Raw genomic sequence first — 20,000 nt, forward strand, 5'->3', positions numbered from 1 at the left:
TCCGGGGTACCATACCGATAAACGCAGTTGTCCACCAGGGCTCTCGCGCAGGTTTTTGCTCTCTGGTTTGGTATGGCATAGGCCTCGACCCACTTTGTAAACGAACACTGGGCAGTCAAGATGTAACGGTTACCACGTGTGGTTCTGGGAAATTTGCCAACGATATCAATGTGAAGTCGCTGGAAAGGGTAAGACGAAGGAATTGGGCGGAGCGGTGCGTTTTCCTGGGGGGCTTGCACTCGGCACAGGTTAAACATGCGGTACAATGGTCTTTCACAGCTTTTGCAAGGCCAGGCTTCCAGAATCTGGCTTGAACTTTCCGTAACGTCTTGAGCTGTCCGAGGTGGCTCCCTTCTAGCCCATCGTGTCACCGTTGCAGTGCTGGTTTTACAAGAGGTTCTGGGAGGACGATCCTGGGTTTCAGTTTCTTTGACCTCTCCTTTGGGCAAATTCACAGTACATTATCCTTTAACTCCAGTAATTCGTGTTGCGCCCATATTGCCCTGGAGATATGATTCAGAGAAAGAAGTTCGCCAGGTGATGGTTTGGGTTTGCTTTCTCCCATCCTTGCAATCACGGAATTAATATCTGGGTGACTGCATTGGGCTTGGGCAATTTCGTCCGAAGTCCATGAGAATTTCTTTTCCTGGGTCTTGGACGCCCCCTCTTTCGACTCGCTTTGTTGTAGGAATGCTGCGGAAACATATTCAGTATCACCACACGCTGGGCAACTTCCATGTTTTCGTCTCGGCCTGCGAGATAATGCATCCGCCTTAGCATGACTCAGTTCAGGGAGGTGTTCAACAGTGAAGTCGTATTCCTTCACAGTTCACAGAAGGCGCTCTCACAGAAGGAGCCTCTCCAGCCAACGTGCTACCTGTCCCTCTGGTTGTTTAAATGACATCAGCCACTTCAAGGCGTGATGGTCTGTCCGCACAAGAAAGTTTCGTCCGAGAAGGTAATAACAGAAGTGATCAATGAAGTCAACCAGAGCAAGCATTTCAAGACGGGTGGCACAATAATTTCTTTCGTGGCAGTGTAATGCACGACTCCCATAAGCAAGAACACGCTTGGTACCTTCAGGTTGCTTTTGAGAGAGCACAGCACCAATACCATGACCACTACTTGCATCAGTATCAAGGATGAAGTGGCCGCTGGTTTCGCTGAAATCTGAATACGCCAATACTGGTGGGTTCATGAGGCGATGTTTCAGTTCACAGAAGGCGCTCTCTTGTTGCGGTCCCCAGTTAAACTCCACATCTTTCCTCGTCAGGTGGTTTAGGGTTTCTGCTATCCCAGAAAAACCAGGGATGAATCGTCTGTAGTATGTCACAAGGCCCAAGAACCCTTTCAGCTCAGAAATACTTGTGGGAGTTGGCCAGTCACGGACAGCTGCTATTTTCTCGAGGTCGGTCTGTATCCCGTCGGGTGAGACTACATGCCCCAAGAAAGAAACTTGCCGCTGGAGGAAGATGCACTTTGACGATTTTAATTTCAACACGGCATCTCGCAGCCTTTCGAAAACAGAACGTAGGCGGGACAGGTGTTCATCAAAGGTGCCTGACATGATGATGATGTCATCTAAGTAGACCAGACACTCTCTCCAAGTAAGACCTTGAAGGGCACGATTCATCAACCGGGTTCCAGGTCCATTGGTTACCCCAAAGGGTAGGCAGGTCCACTGAAACTGACCCCGATGTGTGACGAATGTAGTTTTTGGGCGGTCCTTCTTTGCGACGGGAACTTGCCAGTACCCAGAGGCTAGGTCAAGGCCGCTAAACAGTTTGGCCTGGCCTCAACAACATGGTTTGCTCTGAGAAATTTGCCATGCGGACAGGAGTTTTCCCTTCTTTTGGAACGGTCAAGGTGCTTGCTATGCAGAGCCCGCTTGCGAGCTTTTCCGCTGTGTTTTTCCGGGATCCTTCCAGGATCCCGGGAGTCCCGTCGTTCCGCTCAAAACCGGGTTCCAATTTTCCACACAAAACCACTTCGGTTCCCGCTTTTACTTCAACTTCCTCTTCAACCACGACACGGCAGATGCTTGGAGCCTTTCGCTGATAAAAGATTGGGATTTCTTCACCTTGAACCGCGAACGTTCCAACATCGTACAAGATTCGGCAAGATTCCCGTTCGAAGAAATCCGACCCCAGAATACATGTGTGAGGAATGTCACGGACAACCAACATGGGTACTTTGAAAAGTGAATTTCCGAAGCGCACGTTTATTACTGCTCTGCCCTGTACGGCTAACTTTTCTCCATTTGCGACAGTCAGCGTCGCATTGAACTTTTGAAGCTTTTCCGGGTGGTATTGACCACTCTTCTTCCACGTTTCTTCATTTAGGATGCTCGAAGTCGCGCCAGTATCCAAAAGGAATGACACGCGAGTGTGATTGATCAGACCGGAAACATAAACACCACGGCCGCTCAATACAAACAAGTTTTCCTTTCCAAACTCCTTGTCATCGCATGAGCTTCGGGTCTTTGAATTGTTCAAGGGGACTGATCAATCCTCGGGAAGGGCCCTCTGTCCGTTTCCCGATGAACTGAAGCAATCTCGGGCATAATGGCCATAATTCTGACAACGATAACATCTAACTCTTGAAGATCTCCCTAGCGAACGTATGCGCGGTTCTTCTTGCTCTTTTTCCAACCTCTCGAGCCGCGAATTTATGGATGCCATCAAGCTCCTTAGCTCTGAGACTTCGAGAGCATTTTCACTCTCCTCTACAACATTCAAGTGAGATCGCGGCGGTTTGTTTTCAGCCGAGTTACGTGAAGCTGCACGGGCACTTTCTAGTTGTCGTACCAGTAGAACGGCGGCTGAAAGGCTATCGGGTTGTTTGATAAACAACTGTTCACGACATCCATCACTGCAGCGAACACCCTCCAAAAATCGGTCTTTTGCTATTTCCTCCTTGAAACGGTAATCAGCATCGGGGTAGGCGTTCTCGGCTAACTCCAGAAGATTATCAGCGTACATTTCTACGTCCTCGTTGCTGTTTTGTTGTCGAGCTCGAAGAAGCAGTTTGTAATCCCCCGGGGATTTGCCTGAGTCAAAACGAGCCATGACTCTCTGCAAAAAGTCCTGATACGAAGTGGTCTCGGGGATTCTGAGAAGTTGAACGGCTCGATATGCTGTTTGGTCTAGCAAGGTGACTAGAAATGCTTTCTTCTTCGCTTCAGGAATGTTAGCCAGCTTTGAATATTCGTCAAATTGCGACAGCCATACCTTGAAATTCTGACCGAACGAATATGGTTTCGGCTGCTTCCGAGCAACATTTCTGCTGATTGAATCGCCAGGACTTGGTTTATCCGAAGACTGTTTAAAAACCTGGGTCATTGCACTAATAAGCTCATTTATAATAGCACCAGTTGCTCCCTGTGGCGGATCTGAAGTCGTTTCGGTTTTGACAGCGTGACCACCAATGGCTTCCTTCTCGCTGGGGGTGTGGGAAGACATTTTCGGTTCTTTTCCTCTGGGAGCGGCAGTCTCTTCTTCCTTTCCACTCATAATGATCCCGTCCGCTGCCACCAATGTAATAAACGGGTAAACAGAGCAACCGTGAAACGTATTCTACCGAACCAAAGACACTTCGATTACACACACAAAAGCGGTCGCTCTCAAGGCACTCACGTTCTAGCGCGCACAAAGCTGTGTCACGTGATCCTATGCAAGAATGCCTACAGAAGCGTAATTTGTTAACAGAAGAAAAGGATGTCTACCGTGGCCATTCGATCCTTCTCTAACCCCTAATTTTAATCTTTCCTAGAAAAAGTTCGTTGAATGTAAACGGTTTTGCAGTTTGGTTTTCAGCGTTAAGCCGACCGATAATCGTAATTTTTTGTAACACACGTTTAACCGATGTACGATTTATCTCCTTACATATCGTATTGTCGCCCGAAAACGTGATTTAATACAGCGTGACGTTTAGTTTGATAATATTGCGTTCCTTGAAGTTAACGAGAAAATAAAGCTTCCACTACGATAGAGCATTTTTTTGTCTTAAGAAATATTTGATTGCTTTGAGCATTTCAGCTCTTAGTTACGGGTAAAACGCGCACAAATTTTCTTCTGGTGTGATGCTCCACTATTTTGTCACACTTGAGGACTGGATACTTCCCCCTATTTATGAGCATGTTAAGTGTGAAAAAGTCGTTGCTTTAATATAAATGGGTTATGGGTCAAGATGGCTGGATATTGGCCAAGTTCCTTTTTTTGCGAACAAGCTTGGTCAATAAAGAATTTATTATCTGGGATAAACACCAAACAATGATCTTTGATCTTGCGGGACCAAGCGAGTAATTCCGAGCAGGCAGTATAGCTTCATCTTGCCCGCTCGGGTAGCCAATGACAGCGCGGGATTTGGTTCATTTTGCCCGCTCACGGAGCTAGTCATACAATAAAGCAACATCGCAACATATTGTGTTTTGTTTCGCTTGAGCGCTGCGATGGTTGTCTTGCGCTTAATACGAACTAATACGACACTGGTATCTTTAATTCATGGTTTTGTCTTGGAACTAGTGTACACGTTACGAAACAAGAACTCATCATGTAGCCGTGGTCATATTGTTATTTTGTTGTACAACGCCTTGGACCTGATCAAATAACGAAAAACACTTGTTACGGACGATATTCTGACCATTTACTTTTCTCGCAATGCCTCCAACTCAGACTGACGGTACAAATAGCGAAATACAGGCTGGATTTCATTTCAATGTTAGCTCTTCACAAGTCGTTTATGTCAATTGTTTGGAGTTGGCGATATAAAACATGGTGGACATTGTGTCCTGCTAGTTCCATTGATAGAGGTTTTGTATTTATTGAAAATGTTTAAAAGCAAATATAAAAAAAAGCGGGTGAAGGATCTTTGTTTGTTCTCTGTAAAATGTGCTAAATTTGCAATGCCATTGATTTCAAGCAAAACGTCCGACACTAGGCTGTAGTCTAAGAGCTGCATGGAGTTGTGTCTTTACCTCTGCCATATGACCTCCCTACAAAACCTAAAATACATACATTCCTAGCATTTTATGTTTCTCAAGGTCAATCTAAGAAGCTCTCAATAACTGATTCTAGTAAAAATATTCTCAGAAATACTGAGCGTACTTAAGGGAGATGTGAAGTTGAATTGATACCTTGAACTTTGCCATCATGAACAATTTCAATCCTCTTGATTTTTAAAAGCTTAATATGTTCATATTTTAGATGGAAAAAAAAGGTATGTTTTTTTTAAATGCACCTGATCAGATGCTCATATACTTTTAATGAATGTTACAAAGTGTCCCTGCAAGTCTGAATGCAAACTACCAATTAAAAGCAATACAGTGCGATTTAGGGTTATTTAAGGTCAGGGAGACAATTCAGCATGCAATTCTATAGACCCAAAAGTTGAATAATCTGAACAGATTTCCACTCCTTTTCAAAATGTACATGTCTATAAAGTTCGTGTAGCATAATTTAAATATGGATGCAGAATAATCTGCTATTGGTTGCCTCTGGCTCTCATTGGATGTTATGTCTAATAAACTGTGTTTGCTGAAAGGTGAACATGTGTTTTGACTTCTTGGTAATCTGCGAAAAGTCACACAGTACTGATAAGGTGGCTCTTGTAAGTCATATTGTGATTTTTAACAAAAGTACAGTGGGCTGTTGTCAAAATTCGTTTTCTATTGATGAAATGTAAAAAAGAGTCTTTCGCCTGGGCGTCCAGTTTCAAATTTTTGAGCAAAACATATTAAGGTGTCAAGGAAAAAAGTAATGGAAGATTTTTTTTCTATACATACAAAGGTTTAGGATACATCTTGTACAATATTCGTGATGGTGTTTGCCATGATTGCTAAAGAACCTGTTAGTTTCTATCTGACTGAGAATGAAACTGAAATCCAAAGCTTTTAAAAGATTCATCGAGTTTGAACTAAGTTTTTTGTATTGTTACGTGTTGGAATAAACAAGAGATCTCCGCGAACAAGGCATAAGCAAAAAGAACTCCCGAGTACGATATAAGGCACGCAACAAAGTGTGACAACGAGCAGTTATCCTTTTTTCACTATTATTTCATTAGTTTTACACTGTTGCAATTACTTAGGTTAAAGATAAAGTTAAGCAGCTCGTAAAGCAAAGCAGGCTTACTGTCTTTCAAACTCAAATTGAAAGGGTTCAAAGGAGGGCCACAAGGTGGATTCTCAAACAACGTGTAGGCGTGATGTCATACAGAGACAGACTTTTAACTTTAAAACTTCTTCCTCTGACATTTGATCGCGAACTCAAAGCTCTTGTTTTCTTTTATAAATGTCTGAATGGTTTTACTGATCTTAATGTTTCTCATTTTGTTTCTTTTGTTTCTCACGGCCGAACCAGACAAAGTAATTCTTATAACCTTAAAACTCCTGTATGTAAAACTAGCACTTTTCAGGCCTCTTACTTTAATCGTATTGTTAAGCTCTTGAACTATATCTGTAAATTTTCACCCCCCACCAGTTTTTCAACTACTGCTTCCTTTTGCAACTTTGTTACTGAGCACATGTTTCACCTTCTGCACAATCACTTTGACATTTACTATCCCTGTACCTGGTCAATTGTACGATCCTGCCCCTGTCATCCCTAATTTTAGTGTCTTTTAAATTTAATCGTGTTTTAATTATATCATGGGCAGTCCCTCGCATGGGTCCTTGCGTCCCGTTCGCACCTTCCCTTTTGACCTTATCACTTCGTATCACTTTGCACATATATTTCATTTCTTTTCGGTTATTTATTTTTTTGGTATGTAACATGTGTAATGGTCAATAAAGTTGTTAAAAAAAAAAAAAAAAAAAAAATGGCCATACAGGTATCGATCATGGTTCACTTTGAACTCTAAGTTCCACCGATTGTAGACATGAACAATTCTTAAATTCCATGATTCAATGGATTCCTTCCACTCACTGGATTTTCTGTGTACACAAACGTTTTCGGATTCGAAGACTTTGTAATGAGCTCTGAACTCGTTGTCTTCTTCCCATTTTTGGTTATCGTCTTTTTCTTCTCTCCGGATATCGCAAGGGCAAAGGTTATATCTCCACCATAGTTATCGCCGTTGATTATAGCTTCATCACAGTATCGCATCCGTAGCAAAAGTTCAATCACTGCCGGCCACGAGGGTAAGCCTTCGGGCAAGAGAGTTTTTTCTATTATTTATAGGCCTGCTTTTATACTTTTACACTAAGCATCTAGAATGCTCTGTTGCTATTTATAGTGTATTACTAGGTGTACTATTTGTAGAGACTGCTGAGTCACATCAAAGAAATTTCTGGAATATTACAGATTGTAAGACAATTCCAGAAAAAGTCTGGAATTGCATGACAGATAAACTAAAATTAATTCTGATCCTCATAATAGGTCAATAATTTATTATTCTATTTTTCATTTTCTTTCAAGTTATATCCAAGAAATTTCTCTTTGAGCCCCAAAGTACAACAACATGGGCTGGTTCAGTGGCTCAATGTTTTTGTCAGGTTCGTCATGCAGTTCCTCCTGCCACGATAGAATGGGAAAAGGATGGAATGCCACTGAGTTCCGATGGGAGAGTGTTAATTTTGGACCATGGAGTGCTCCAGATCAATGACATTAAGAATTCAGATGAGGGAAACTACAGTTGCATTGCAAGAAATGTTGCTAGAGTAAGATACAGCCAAGCTGCTAGTCTTCTGGTTAAAACAGGTTGGTATAGTACAGGTACGGGTGGGTAGTCGGGGTTCCTAGAAAAAGCACTCCTATTAAAAGTGTAATGTGGGTAGGTCTTTGTCTTTTATCCTTTGGAATTTAAACGCCAGCACCATTATGTGTTTTCGTGAGATGGCTGTTACTGGAGCCTGGTATCAATTTTATGAGCAAAATATTGTTACTATTAATCATGAAACAACGTAAGGAGTTTGAAGTCAGAGAGAAATCAAGGCTTGAAGGAGACAAGCTATTGATGACTTTTCGTGGTTGCTTCACTTCAAGTCTTCTTGCCTTGTTTATATTGTGTATATTTTCATGAAGAGATTCAGTTTATGGAGAAGATACAGATTCTTCCTTCAGGGATCAGTTGGAACCAGAATACTCATCAAGCGAAGAAGGAAGAGAAAATCAAGGCGAAAAAGAAGAAGAAAGCAATTCTTTGCTTGCAAATTTAGGCACTCACGATCGCCTTTTGGCTTGTGTGATCGATGCCCTGTTATGCCAGCTGAGGTCCTTCAGATAGCTTGAATCGACGTCCGGTTTTCGCTTGCTTTGCTACAACTAACAGATTTTGACTCAAAGTTCCCGCGAACCGGATAGCAAAGCAACCACGAAACGTCATCAATACCCAACTTGCATTGCACGACATAGTCTTTGAGTGGACATAAATGTTGTTAACCTTTTAAGTCCCGAAGGCCCCCATTGACGAGTAAAATCGTCTGATGTTAGACAGAGTAAAATCTGTAAGTGGCACTATTGGGCTACTATTGGCGCGTAAAGGGTTAAATGAATAATTCATTTAAAAGCTGTATTATAAAATTGCTGGAATCATGAAAATGACAGGTTGAATTTAGTGGTGTATGTTTTGAAAGTTATTGGTACATTACGAAAAGATTAAGAGAACTCTTCATTAAATAAAAAGATCAACGAAATTGCTTGAATCATGGAAATGAGAAGTTAAATTTAGTGCCGCATGTTTTCAAAGTTATCGATACAAAGTAACCACTTTCGTTACCGTATTTACCCGTGTATAATACGCACTTTTTTCTCGCTAAAACTGCTCCGAAAATTGAGATGCGTGTAAAATACGAAATCCCTTTTTTAGACTATCGTCCCTCATTTGCATATAAACAGAGACCCAATGATTTTTGATTGAAAAGTAAAAGGCTGAACCAATAAAGAGTTAACAAATAGTTATTTACATCCACTAATAAATTAAACTTGTTATTTAAATGAACAACTGATCAACTTAACCTTCACTTCTGAGCGATTAAAACATCAAAATGGCCACGAAACTCACTGGAGTAAAGGGTCAAAGTTACAGTGTTCTGATAAATTACGCATCCTTAATTTTGTGAAAAATCATCCGTTTTCACAGTTTTATTATAAAACTTTGCAAAGAACACAGCTACCCACTACATGATAAAATATGGACGAAACGCCACTGAACTTCGACATGCTGCTGAACCAAACGATCAGTAACACAGGAGAGAAGATTGTCAAGATGTAATAGAACTACAAGAATGAGAAGAATCGAGCAACTGCTGTGTTGGCGTGTGCCGGTGACGGATCGAAATTAAGACTAATGGTGATTTTCAAGAGTAAGACGATGCCTAAAGTTGGAAACAAGCACGGAGTAATCAGCGCTGGTTAAGAGAAAGGCTGGATGGATAACGAGGGAACAAAGAGTTTGGCATACGTGATGTGGTGGACTGAGGAGATAAAGAGGTCTGCTTGTTTTTGAAGCTCATGTGACTCAAAATTCGCAAGAGAAAACACCAATTTAGCAGTAATTCTTGACCTCAGTTCTGCAGCCCCTTGATGTTTCTTTAAATAAACCGTTTAAAAATGGGGTTAGGAAGAGGTGGATGGCAGATGGAATCAATGGCGATGGATGGAGTGTGGCATAATAAACAACCTTGATGACACACAAGATGATGTTGTGTACGAACACAACAAGATGAACATTGCCATGATGAATCTTTTATCAGAGAACTGTTCGATTTCAACTCTGAGACATGTGGGTTGAGTTTGTTGGTTCTCTACTCTGCACCGAGGGGTTTCTGATACTGCGGTTTTCCCCTCTCCTCAAAAACCAACTTTTGACTTGATTTGCATTAATTGTTGATTTCAGTTTGCAGTGTCACCAATTAGTGCTCCAGCGCTAGAAGATTAGACACTTAAATAAAGTTCATTTTCATGTACTTTATTTGTGGAAATCGTCTTGGGCTTCAATAAAATTTCAAGTTGGCGGCTGGTTTGAGTAAAGTAACAGATCTAGACTGTTGACGTCATTATTAAAACGAATTCGAATCTTAGGCCTAAAAGAATCTGTCTTTTGTTACCGGTATCTTAGTTTACGGAAAAAAGTACCGGACATCCCTGAGTGAAGAAGCCAAGGGTTTTCATGAGCTGTTGGTTCTTGTTGAAACCTCTGAAAAGTGAACACAATCAATTAAAATTCAAGTTGTAATAGGATGTTAAGTTTCAGGTGTGTTCTTGCTAAAACATCTAGCCCCAGTTGTTCAAAGGGGGGATAGTGCTCTCCATTAGATAAATCACTATCCACTGGATAACTCAATATTGGTTTTGCTATTTTTTATCCGCTGGAAAGTGATTTATCCACTGGATAGCGCTACCCACCTTTTGAACTACTGAGGCCTGGAAAGCTTGATGTCATTTAAAGACAGTTGAACGTGGAGTCACTATTTGTCGAGATTCTGTGTAACCTAATTGTCTGTTCTGCAACTAATTGCACACAAAAAATAATTCCATGAATGACAGATGATTTTTTTCAAATGTTTTTGACATTGTCATCTTGACTGTCCGCTATTTGCGGTTATTAATTCCTGATGGGAACAGTTTTGTTATGTAACAATGAATCTTTTTTTTTTGTTTAAACCATAGGTTTCCGTTGTTGGATCAAAGTCCTTCCAAATTTCTTTGCTTGTGTTCAAGATGTGGCCATGAAGAGTATTCCCCAGACAAAAAAAAAACAGGAAAAAAAGAAGAATTGATCAAATTAAAGGGGCTAGGTCACGCTATTTTAGGCAATTTCAGCACTGATCGAATGGTCATAGAATTAACTAAAATATCAAAATAACTGTTCAAAACTATAGAAGAACTCTAACAAAACACAGGGAAGCCAAGACGGGACATGGATGGACAAAACTGGAGAGGATTGAAATGGATTGAATTTGGGTAAATTTGAAAAACGTCTGCCCACATTTTTTCAAATTTATATCAGTCTATATCAAAATGTCATTTACAAAACTGCAAATCATTCTCAGTTGTTATGTTGCCGTGATTTTGCAAATGAAAGACTCTTGCTCTGCCAATTTGACGTGTAGAGCTCATAATTAACAAAATTAAACAAAATTACCTAAAATAGCGTGACCTAGCCCCTTTAAGAATTTGTTTTCATTGTGAATTACTTCATAGATATAAAGCATGCAAATAGTAAAAGTAAAATCTCTGTTACGAGCCAGAAGGCCCATCAGGCCGGCGCTTATCTCCGGTTTCCGTTCCATAAAGCGACTAGGAGTATTTATACTCCTGGTCGCATCGCAGGGTTACTCCCAGCATTTTCGTCGGTACCCATTTATACACCTGGGTGGAGAGAAGGACCGTGAGAGTATAAAGTGTCTTGCCCAAGAACGCAGCACAATGTCCCCGGCCAGGACCCGAACCCGGACCGCTCGATCCGGAGTCGAGCACTTTAACCATGAGGCCACTGCGCCTCCCATAAATGCAAATAGTGGATGGTCTTTTTTCTCTCAGGACGACTTATTGTGAAAAACATTTGTTTTGATGTAATCTCTTAAAATATCTCTAGCATTGTAAAAATTGTCAGTTATTTTTAGATTCCCCGTGAATATTGTGGACAGTTGCATAAGTGGTATGAAGAAAGTTCTTTTCGGACTCAATCGTAGTGCAATGTTGTATATGTGAAAAAAGAAACAGGACCATTTAGAGAAAAATATCTGTTAATGGAGACTTTAATCAAGAGTCAGTCATGTCAAAAAGTACGTGTATGCAGGATATTAAATGTGCAGTTAAATCCTAAAAGAACCTTAGTACCAGCACATTTCTATCTGTTTAAGTTTATAACAATTTCAGTATTTGACAATGGGACTTTGCTTTGACATCACAGAAGCAGAATTCATCAAAAAACTGTCTTTGCACTTATAAGCCATCCCCATTGCATCAACAGTCACCTTATTAAATAGGACCCCTCTGCTAAAATTAAAGATGTAGGAGCTGGCTATATGAATCGTAATCTTTGAAATCCCAACTGGAGTTCAGCCTTCCTCCCTACCTCTCTAAATCGAAACCTTAATAGTGATGCTCTTGGCACTGAGATACCAATGTTGGTTTTTTGGTATCCAGCTTACTTCATTGGCATGCTGATGTCTGATCTTGCCATACCAATGCGACAATTGAAGTGTATTTGAATATACATGTAGAAAATGTGCTATATGAGTATCCTTTTCATCATCTGGAATATCATTTTTCTTTTATTTTCTTATTGAAATGATTTAGGTTCAGCCATGGGGAAAGCAAGTCCAGAGTTTCTTGGTATTCCTCGCGATGTTACAGTACTGAAAGGAGGTGCCACTGTGTTAGAATGTGCTGCGACTGGCTGTCCTATCCCATTTATAACATGGAAGAAACTAAATGGCGATCCGCAGCTTTTTAACAGCAGTTATGGGACTAACAACCTCAACTTTACCAACATAATTGAAAACGATGGAGGGGGGTACGAGTGTCAAGCGAGCTCTAATGGACAAACTATATCCAGAATTGTGTGGCTTCTTGTCAAAGGTGTGAGTCATCAAGATATTACATGATTTTGGAAGTTGTTCTTATTTGCCGCATCTCTTAGCAATATTTTACAGCAGTCAGCCCACCAGACTTCATGGTGTGCTCTATTGCTCGATTCCATTGCCGAAGACCAAGATACAATAATACGTATGTACGTTTGTATAAGTCGAACTCGTGTACTGTATAAGTCGACCCCCCAATTTTCAAGACCTAAAAATTGATTTGTTTTCATTTCTGGCTAAAAAGCTGAAATTCAGATCGGCAAAATTGTTTCTAAAAGTTAATATCATATTTGTGAGAATTATTTTGCAGTTGCAGTGGACGAAAAAGAAACTATTGTAAATGAAGTTCATTAGCTCGGACTTGTAACATGGCATGCAATAAGCAATGACATGAGTATTTCAGTTTTTATGTGAAAATTAAATCGTCTTATTTTAAACTAACTTTCCTCTGAACATTAATATACATGTAGAAACTGAAGGAGATTTGGTAGATGAAAAGAACACCAAAGAGGTTTGAAAAATGGCTTGATAAATAACCCACCATCTTGGAAAACGTTTGCCAGGTTACTAAGCTACTGAGATCGTTCGATGAAGTCAAGTGAAACAAACATCGGTTTGCTCTACTATAATATGCCCGATCTGCAAAATTACAGATACGACTATAGTGTAAGAGGTTTGTAGTTAACCCACTTACTGTGAAAACTCGGTAACAAGCCGCATCTTTTTGCCAAAATATTGGGCTCAAAATCGTGGGTGTGGCTTAGATACGACCATTAATTTCAGACCATTGATTTCAGAGAGAGTAAACTGGCTTGTATGAAGTCACAAATATCACTAAAAACCGATCACTTTAACACTGATCTCTCTACCGTTTGAGAGAAAATACCACGCTCTTCGGGAGAACTCACGAGGCAAATGGCCCACTGCTTTGTTGCCCTTCATTACTTGCATGGCGTGTTTGTCCATGGGGTTGTTAAGTTTAATGACTCGTTTGTCTCCGATCGATGGCTTCCATACGTCTGTTTAAACCTGATATACAGGCAACAGCTGATGTCCATGTTCAGTGTTTACTGATCATGGAAATGTGGCTCGGTGCAGACCTTCTTCTGTAAACTATTGCATGGTCACCAAGCAAACGTTTTGTATCGTGCCCTACCGCTTTATTTTCGCTCACATTTCATCGTTTTTATTTCAACTTTGGGCATTAACAACGAAAAAAAAAAAACTGTTGTCAGTCCCACGAACTAGGGAAATCAACTAAAGATAAAAGGTATTTTAAGAGCTGATTAACTTCCCAAGGTCGCTGCAAATACACTGCAGACAAACAATTTTTTTGCCAGATTGCTTTTTTCAAGTTTTATTTTTTTTCTCAAAATCATGCTTGAAATCTGAGGGTGCGGCTTATCTACGAGTGTGGCTTATACACAAGTTTTTACAGTACATTTTATTTCTCCACATTTTCCTGTGGACAAAAAATTCGGGCTCGACTGCTAGCTTTATTATGTTTATTACTGCAGCAAGTGCGGGAAGAAGAGGAACGTTTTTGTAGTGTCCGAAGGTGTGAGAGAAATGCTGGGTGGTGGGAAATGGTGTGGTCAACTTATGACAATTCGAGATTCAAGAAAACCTTTCGCGTGACACGCCAAACGTTTTGCTATATACTAGAGAATATCAGGCAGGATATCACAAAGGATCAGCTGACTGAAATGCGAATTTATCCGGAGTGCAGATTGGCAATATGTCTTCATCGGCTAATGGGAGGGTTGATTACCTGGACACAAAAGCAGAATTATTTGGCGTTGGGCTAGCAAGTATCCTTGTCGTTGTTAAGGAAGTCTGCGAGGCAATCGTTAAAAACTTATGGAGAAAGACAAATCATTTCCCAATTTCTGAGCAGGATTTTACAGCAGCCATGGTAGACATGAACCAGCTTTGGCAATTTCCTTGGTGTTGGGGACCAATTGATGGCTTCCACATCCCAATTCAGTGCCCACCTGGTGGAGAGGGAGCTTGTAAAGAGTGCCATAACTTTAGAAACTTTTTCTCTATTGTTATGATGGCCATTGTCGATGCTGCAGCAAGATTCATGTAGGTCAGCATGGGTTTTCCGGGTAACTCACATGAATCGATTATTTTTCAGTCTAAACAGCTATGGAGTGATATCACAGAAAAGAAAGTGATCCCCGAAATATCACAGAACATTCAAGAAACAGACATTTATCCTCTTATTCTAGGGGATTCAGCTTTCCCCTTTCGTATTTGGTTAATGAAACCTTACTCCAATGGTGTTGTGATCATGAGTGCTGAACAGCACTATTTCAACTACCACCTGATCAGCAGGGCAAGGATGGTATCAGAAAGGGCTTTTGGCCAGCTGAAGAGTCGATGGTGAGATCTATATCGTAAATCATCTATTGGCAAGGAAGTTTGCTGGATATACTTATTAAACAAAGGGAGCATTCTTCAATGAAGGGGTGGGACTCCCACTAAAAAGTATGCAACACATCATGATAGGCAATATGCTGTTACACTTGTTGGACCACTGAATCAAGCCATTTGAGTATAGGGCATTTTCAAAAAGTACCATAATACTCTTTTTTCCCTCCATAACTTTGCATAAGCAATATTTTTAATATAAATTACAGTATCTGGCAAGAGTTAAAAGTCCCACGAGAAACTGAAAACAATGCTCATGCAAAATCTTAGATGAGCAAAAAAAAAAATGGTACTTTTGAAAGTTGAGTTTTCAATTTAGAGTGAAATAATATACATACATTTTAAGCATATTACCCTTAAGTATATTATTAACAACCCCTATGAGGAATTGTTTCACAGGACTTCTGAGTTAGGATGATTCTACTTTACTGAATAAATGTTGTGTGGTTTCACAAGCAAAAAAAAAAAAAGTCCAAAAGAAATGGCGATAAAATTATGACAGTCGGTATGGTGTGTCTGTTGTAGGTTAAACCTCTTCTTATATGTAGACCCGTTTTTAACCCAGGTTGAGTCAGAATTTCCTTTGTCTCCTAACCCTAATTACTCACGATCATGGATTATTAGGGATAAGAAACAAAGGAAACTCCAGTTTAACCTGAGAACGGATTTTACCTACATGTCTACCGTTTGACAAGGCCGTTTGACGTTGACCAAATTTATTGTAGCTTTATAACTATTTTCAGTTCTTTAAAATGTCAACTTTGCAAGAGATGTTTGCTAATGAAACAAACTGAAACATATTAACAAAGACCTCCAATGTTGTTAAAGGAGTATTTACTCTTTTCAAAACCAGTGTTTTGATGAGAAGCGTACTATCGAAATAAGAAAAAATGGATCTTGCATTTTTTGTTCAACAGATTCTTAAACATGCAAATGTCAGAAAACCAGAGTCAATTAAAGTATTGAGCGAAACCATCAGCAGTCTCAGTGGGTACATACAGTAATTCTTGTCTGAGTTTGGTTTCCAGGCACGCAATTGTTGGAAAACTTAGGTGTGCTGCTATATGCACCATGATGTTGATATTGTTGCAAGGGTTGCTGACCTGAACCAAACAGTATGTCCAAATACCTTTTCACTTGTTCTCTTGCTAGTTTCATCTCCTCGTGAATGCCTTCCAAGAGCTGTTTTGTTAGGTCATTCTCAATTGCAGATCTTATTAAATATACAGGTGATGCAATTTGATCTGATTTATGTTTCCTACCCATTTTCTTAACTGGTACAAACATGCTCTTCTCAGGGGGCTCCTTTGTACTACCTTCGACAGTACTGTCAACACTGCTCCCATGCTCAATGATTTCTTTGGCACTAGTCTCCTTGGCTGAAGGTTCACGAGCTTGCTCAAACTGACATGAATCACGTGACTTTACTGTAGGGTAGAGTAGGTCGAACCACTTTCCATATCAGTCTCGTCAGTCAGCCTCTTCACTCCACTTGCTATCTTTACGGTAAGACAGATCCTCTTGCATGTGGCTACACACCATTTAAACTTGGTTCTCATCTGCTCTACTGTGAATGAGAATGAATCTTCATATTGTTCGTTCAGTTTATTTAACACAGACTGATAAGCCTCAGTGTTGTATGCTTTCTTGGTCTTCGTGAAAACCAGCTTCCGAAGATATGAATGTTCTCATCATTGACAATTATGTTTACCATGTCAGTCACCTGGGTCTCCAACCACGTTACTTTTTTACCACGCTTCTTCACTTTTACCCCGTTTCCTAGGGGCTCTCGCTATCATCATCTTCAGGCTGCTTTCTGCGTTTTTCTTTTGGGGGGGGGGGGGGAGGGGGGCGGGGGGAATGTGGCTCCTTTTCCTCGCTGTCACCGCGTAAATCTGAATCTTGATCATTCTGTTTCGAAAACGAAGATGTTTCATCTACCAAATTTGCCGAGATAGATGCGTCTGGATTACGAGGAGTGGATGTTCGTATATAAATTCTTGCAGAAGGAAGACAGTCCCAACTCGCTTTCCCGGCTCCCATCCCTCCGCCTCTTCATCCAGTTCAGCCATAAAACATTCCAAACGAACACATACAGGTCTGTCACATGAAATACAACTGTATTTCGTGTTAGCCTCGCACGACCAACAAGTCTGACTCAACGTTTTTGGCTCCAGCAGTCCCCTTGTTTTATATTTTCGCGGGAAGTCTTCTCCCCGTACGCATGCTATGCACGTCAAAACTGTGAGCGTGGGCTCAAAATTAGCCGGTGGAATAATTTATGTCGTCGGAAAATAATGTATGCATTTACTTTGATGCGACTAAAAAGCGACGTATAAAAGTGACACGCATTTCAGACGTTAAATCCGTCTGGGGCACATGGATAAAACGTCTGGACGAACATAATTTAACAGGAGCAATTCAGTTCGTTTTACACGTCGCTTTACTGTGGAGGAAAATTGCTGGAATTAAATTCGTGTGAATTAAATTCGTCTCTAATGCGACGTATAAACAGGGCCTTAGTTTGAGTCTGCAATATTGATCTTCGTCATTACAAACAAACTGCAAGTTACGGGAGGTCCGTGTCCTCATGCACTGAGCTTTCTGTTTATTAAAGAAAAGTGACACTTCTTGTTCGTTTAATGAAAACCGTACGTCGTTTTTCCCTTTAAAGCAACCAGTCGTCGGCCCTTTAATTCGCCGCTTCACACTTTGTGCCGACAGTAAAAATATTTGTTCGCATTTCATTGATGCAACGCTACAATTTCACAAGACGCTTTCGATTAATTTCAAGCGAGTTCGATTTACAAACGCGATGTTAATAATTTCAATTCTTTCGTGAGGGCAGGGGGAGCACATTTTCAACAACTATGCTCATTGGAAAATGTGACTAGAAAGGACGATAATTTCCTTTGTTGTTAACGTTTTCCCTCAAGGGAATAGCCGACAATTCTTCGGAATGACTCTAACGACTGAGATGACTGCGCGCTGTTGCTCATTATAGTTGTCAGTTTCAATCGCCATATCTAGGAACTCAACCTCGATTAAAACTACACGCTTTCAAATATTTCATCATTGTTTCTGTACCGGTATACGTGTTTTTTTCTTTTTACGTTTGCGTTATTTTTTTGAGCGATGAGTGAATTCACCCTCCTCATTTCTTTTAACAACATTAAACGAAGCGTACACTCGCGGTCTTATGCATTTGTACACGGCATCGCCGCGTGGGTTAAACAAAGAGTGCGCCACTTTTGTTTAATAAACGAAAAGGAACTGTCTGTTACACAAAAAGTGACGCATTTTTTGTTTAATAGACAAAAAAGACCGTCTTTTTTGTGTAATTAACAACTTGTTTATTAAACAGAAAAACGGGAAATCTGTGTAATAAACAGAAAAACCAGAGTCAGGAAACAATCTGAACGTTGTTTCGACTTAGACGTATTTGATACACATGTACAGTGTATCTCATCAACATTTTTTAAAACTGTACGAATGTAAGTTATGGCTCTTTTTTTCATTCTGTTCAACTTATATACCATTCCAAAATTAAAAACATTGTCCATGATGGTCTATAAAAATTTGATGGTACTGGCCATGGATGAAATTAACTATCAATAATTTATTCCTTGTCATGTGTAAGCTATGAAATCAGTTATCACTATATCATCTGTCTTAAGCTAATACCAGTTGCCATAAATTCGCTTTTTCCATTTATTTACTGATTGTTATGAAGGTTTTTTTTGGTTTTTGCCCCTTTTCGTAGCTTTTTATGCCTTTCAATCCCTTTTGGTGTTTTAAAGGTCTGAAGTTTGACTTGCACCTGGCACATGCTATATTGGCACAAGCCTTTTTGAGTTTTTTGTCCTTGGATTGAAATGTCGATCTTGTTCATGAAGAACAGGTTTTCACATAGGTGCTTTTTCCTGTGCCGTTTGTGGTTTTTCCATTTCCATTGACCAATGACTTCCAAACTCGTAATTTCACCCCAAGTGGTAGAGAGGGACAAAATTATTGCCAAAAATGTGGTTAGTAAATCTATCTAAACAGTAACCTTGGTTGGACACAACCACATTGACATGATAATATGGCAGTGTGGTTTTTTTGCTGGCTAGGAAATTAGATGAACAAAGCGGGAAATACCGTACATATTTTCCTCACGCACGACTTGGAGAATAGGGTCTCATTTGCAGGAGGTCTCAGCTAGCGTGACTCATCCAAGGTTCATTTTGTTTGTTGCCATTCACATTGCCTGACCTAAACTCCACTAACACCATTCTTGTGTTTTTCCAATATGGCATCGGAGTGTTTTGGAGCTATTACTACTTGCAATGCAGGAAGGAATTGTTCTGGGTTTCAATTTTTTTCTTGTGAAGCATTGGGTGTTTGTTGTATGATAAGGGTCAGGCTGCATTAACTTATTGACTCCTGGGAGTGAGACCTAATAGAATTTACTCTCTCTAACGCCAGACAACTGTACTCGTCAACGGGTGGAAGTTCAGGAGGCAGTGGGTTAAGCTCAGCTTGACATGGCTCCCCGCCAGAATTGAGGTTAACAAGCTTTGGGCATACAATGTAACTAGCTTAGACACAGTGTTATAGGTGGGCTTGAGACAAGCCTTTTTCAGGTTTTTTTTGCTAGTCATCTCTGCATTTTGTCATTGGTTTTAGCACCTCCTCAGTTTACAGAGAAACCCCCAAAATTGAAGGTGATAACAGATGGGCCAACCATACTCATTTGTGAAGTCACAGGTACACCTATGCCGTCATTGTTTTGGCTAAAAGATGGTAGCAAGTTGACGTCAAACGGAAAAACTGGAATTACACATTACAGTGGAGGAACAGTCTTGAGAATATCCAGCGCAAGCTCCCAAGATGGTGGAATATACCAGTGCTTTGCAGAAAATGAACTTGGCAACATTCAAACCCCATTTAGTGTTGTAGTTCGTCAGTCAGGTAGGTGTTTCCATCTGTTTTTTTTGTTGTTAACTGTAAAGTTCTAATGATATTGAAGGATAATGTGTGTAGTATCAAGCTTTCAATA

General features: G+C 40.4%; 1 protein-coding gene across 1 annotated transcript in view; it reads left to right on the top strand.

Moving 5' to 3' along the window:
• The window catches only part of LOC137991935 (protogenin-like), a 50,543-nt gene that overhangs the window by 7,413 nt on the left and 23,130 nt on the right, over window positions 1-20,000 (top strand). The window contains exons 2-4 of the mRNA XM_068836960.1: window positions 7,413-7,694; window positions 12,240-12,521; window positions 19,628-19,912. Coding sequence (XP_068693061.1) covers window positions 7,413-7,694; window positions 12,240-12,521; window positions 19,628-19,912 — 849 coding nt within the window. The remainder of the gene's footprint in view (window positions 1-7,412; window positions 7,695-12,239; window positions 12,522-19,627; window positions 19,913-20,000) is intronic.

This window comes from Montipora foliosa, chromosome 2, assembly GCF_036669935.1.
Source record: "Montipora foliosa isolate CH-2021 chromosome 2, ASM3666993v2, whole genome shotgun sequence".
In the NCBI taxonomy this organism is placed as follows: Eukaryota; Metazoa; Cnidaria; class Anthozoa; order Scleractinia; family Acroporidae; genus Montipora; species Montipora foliosa.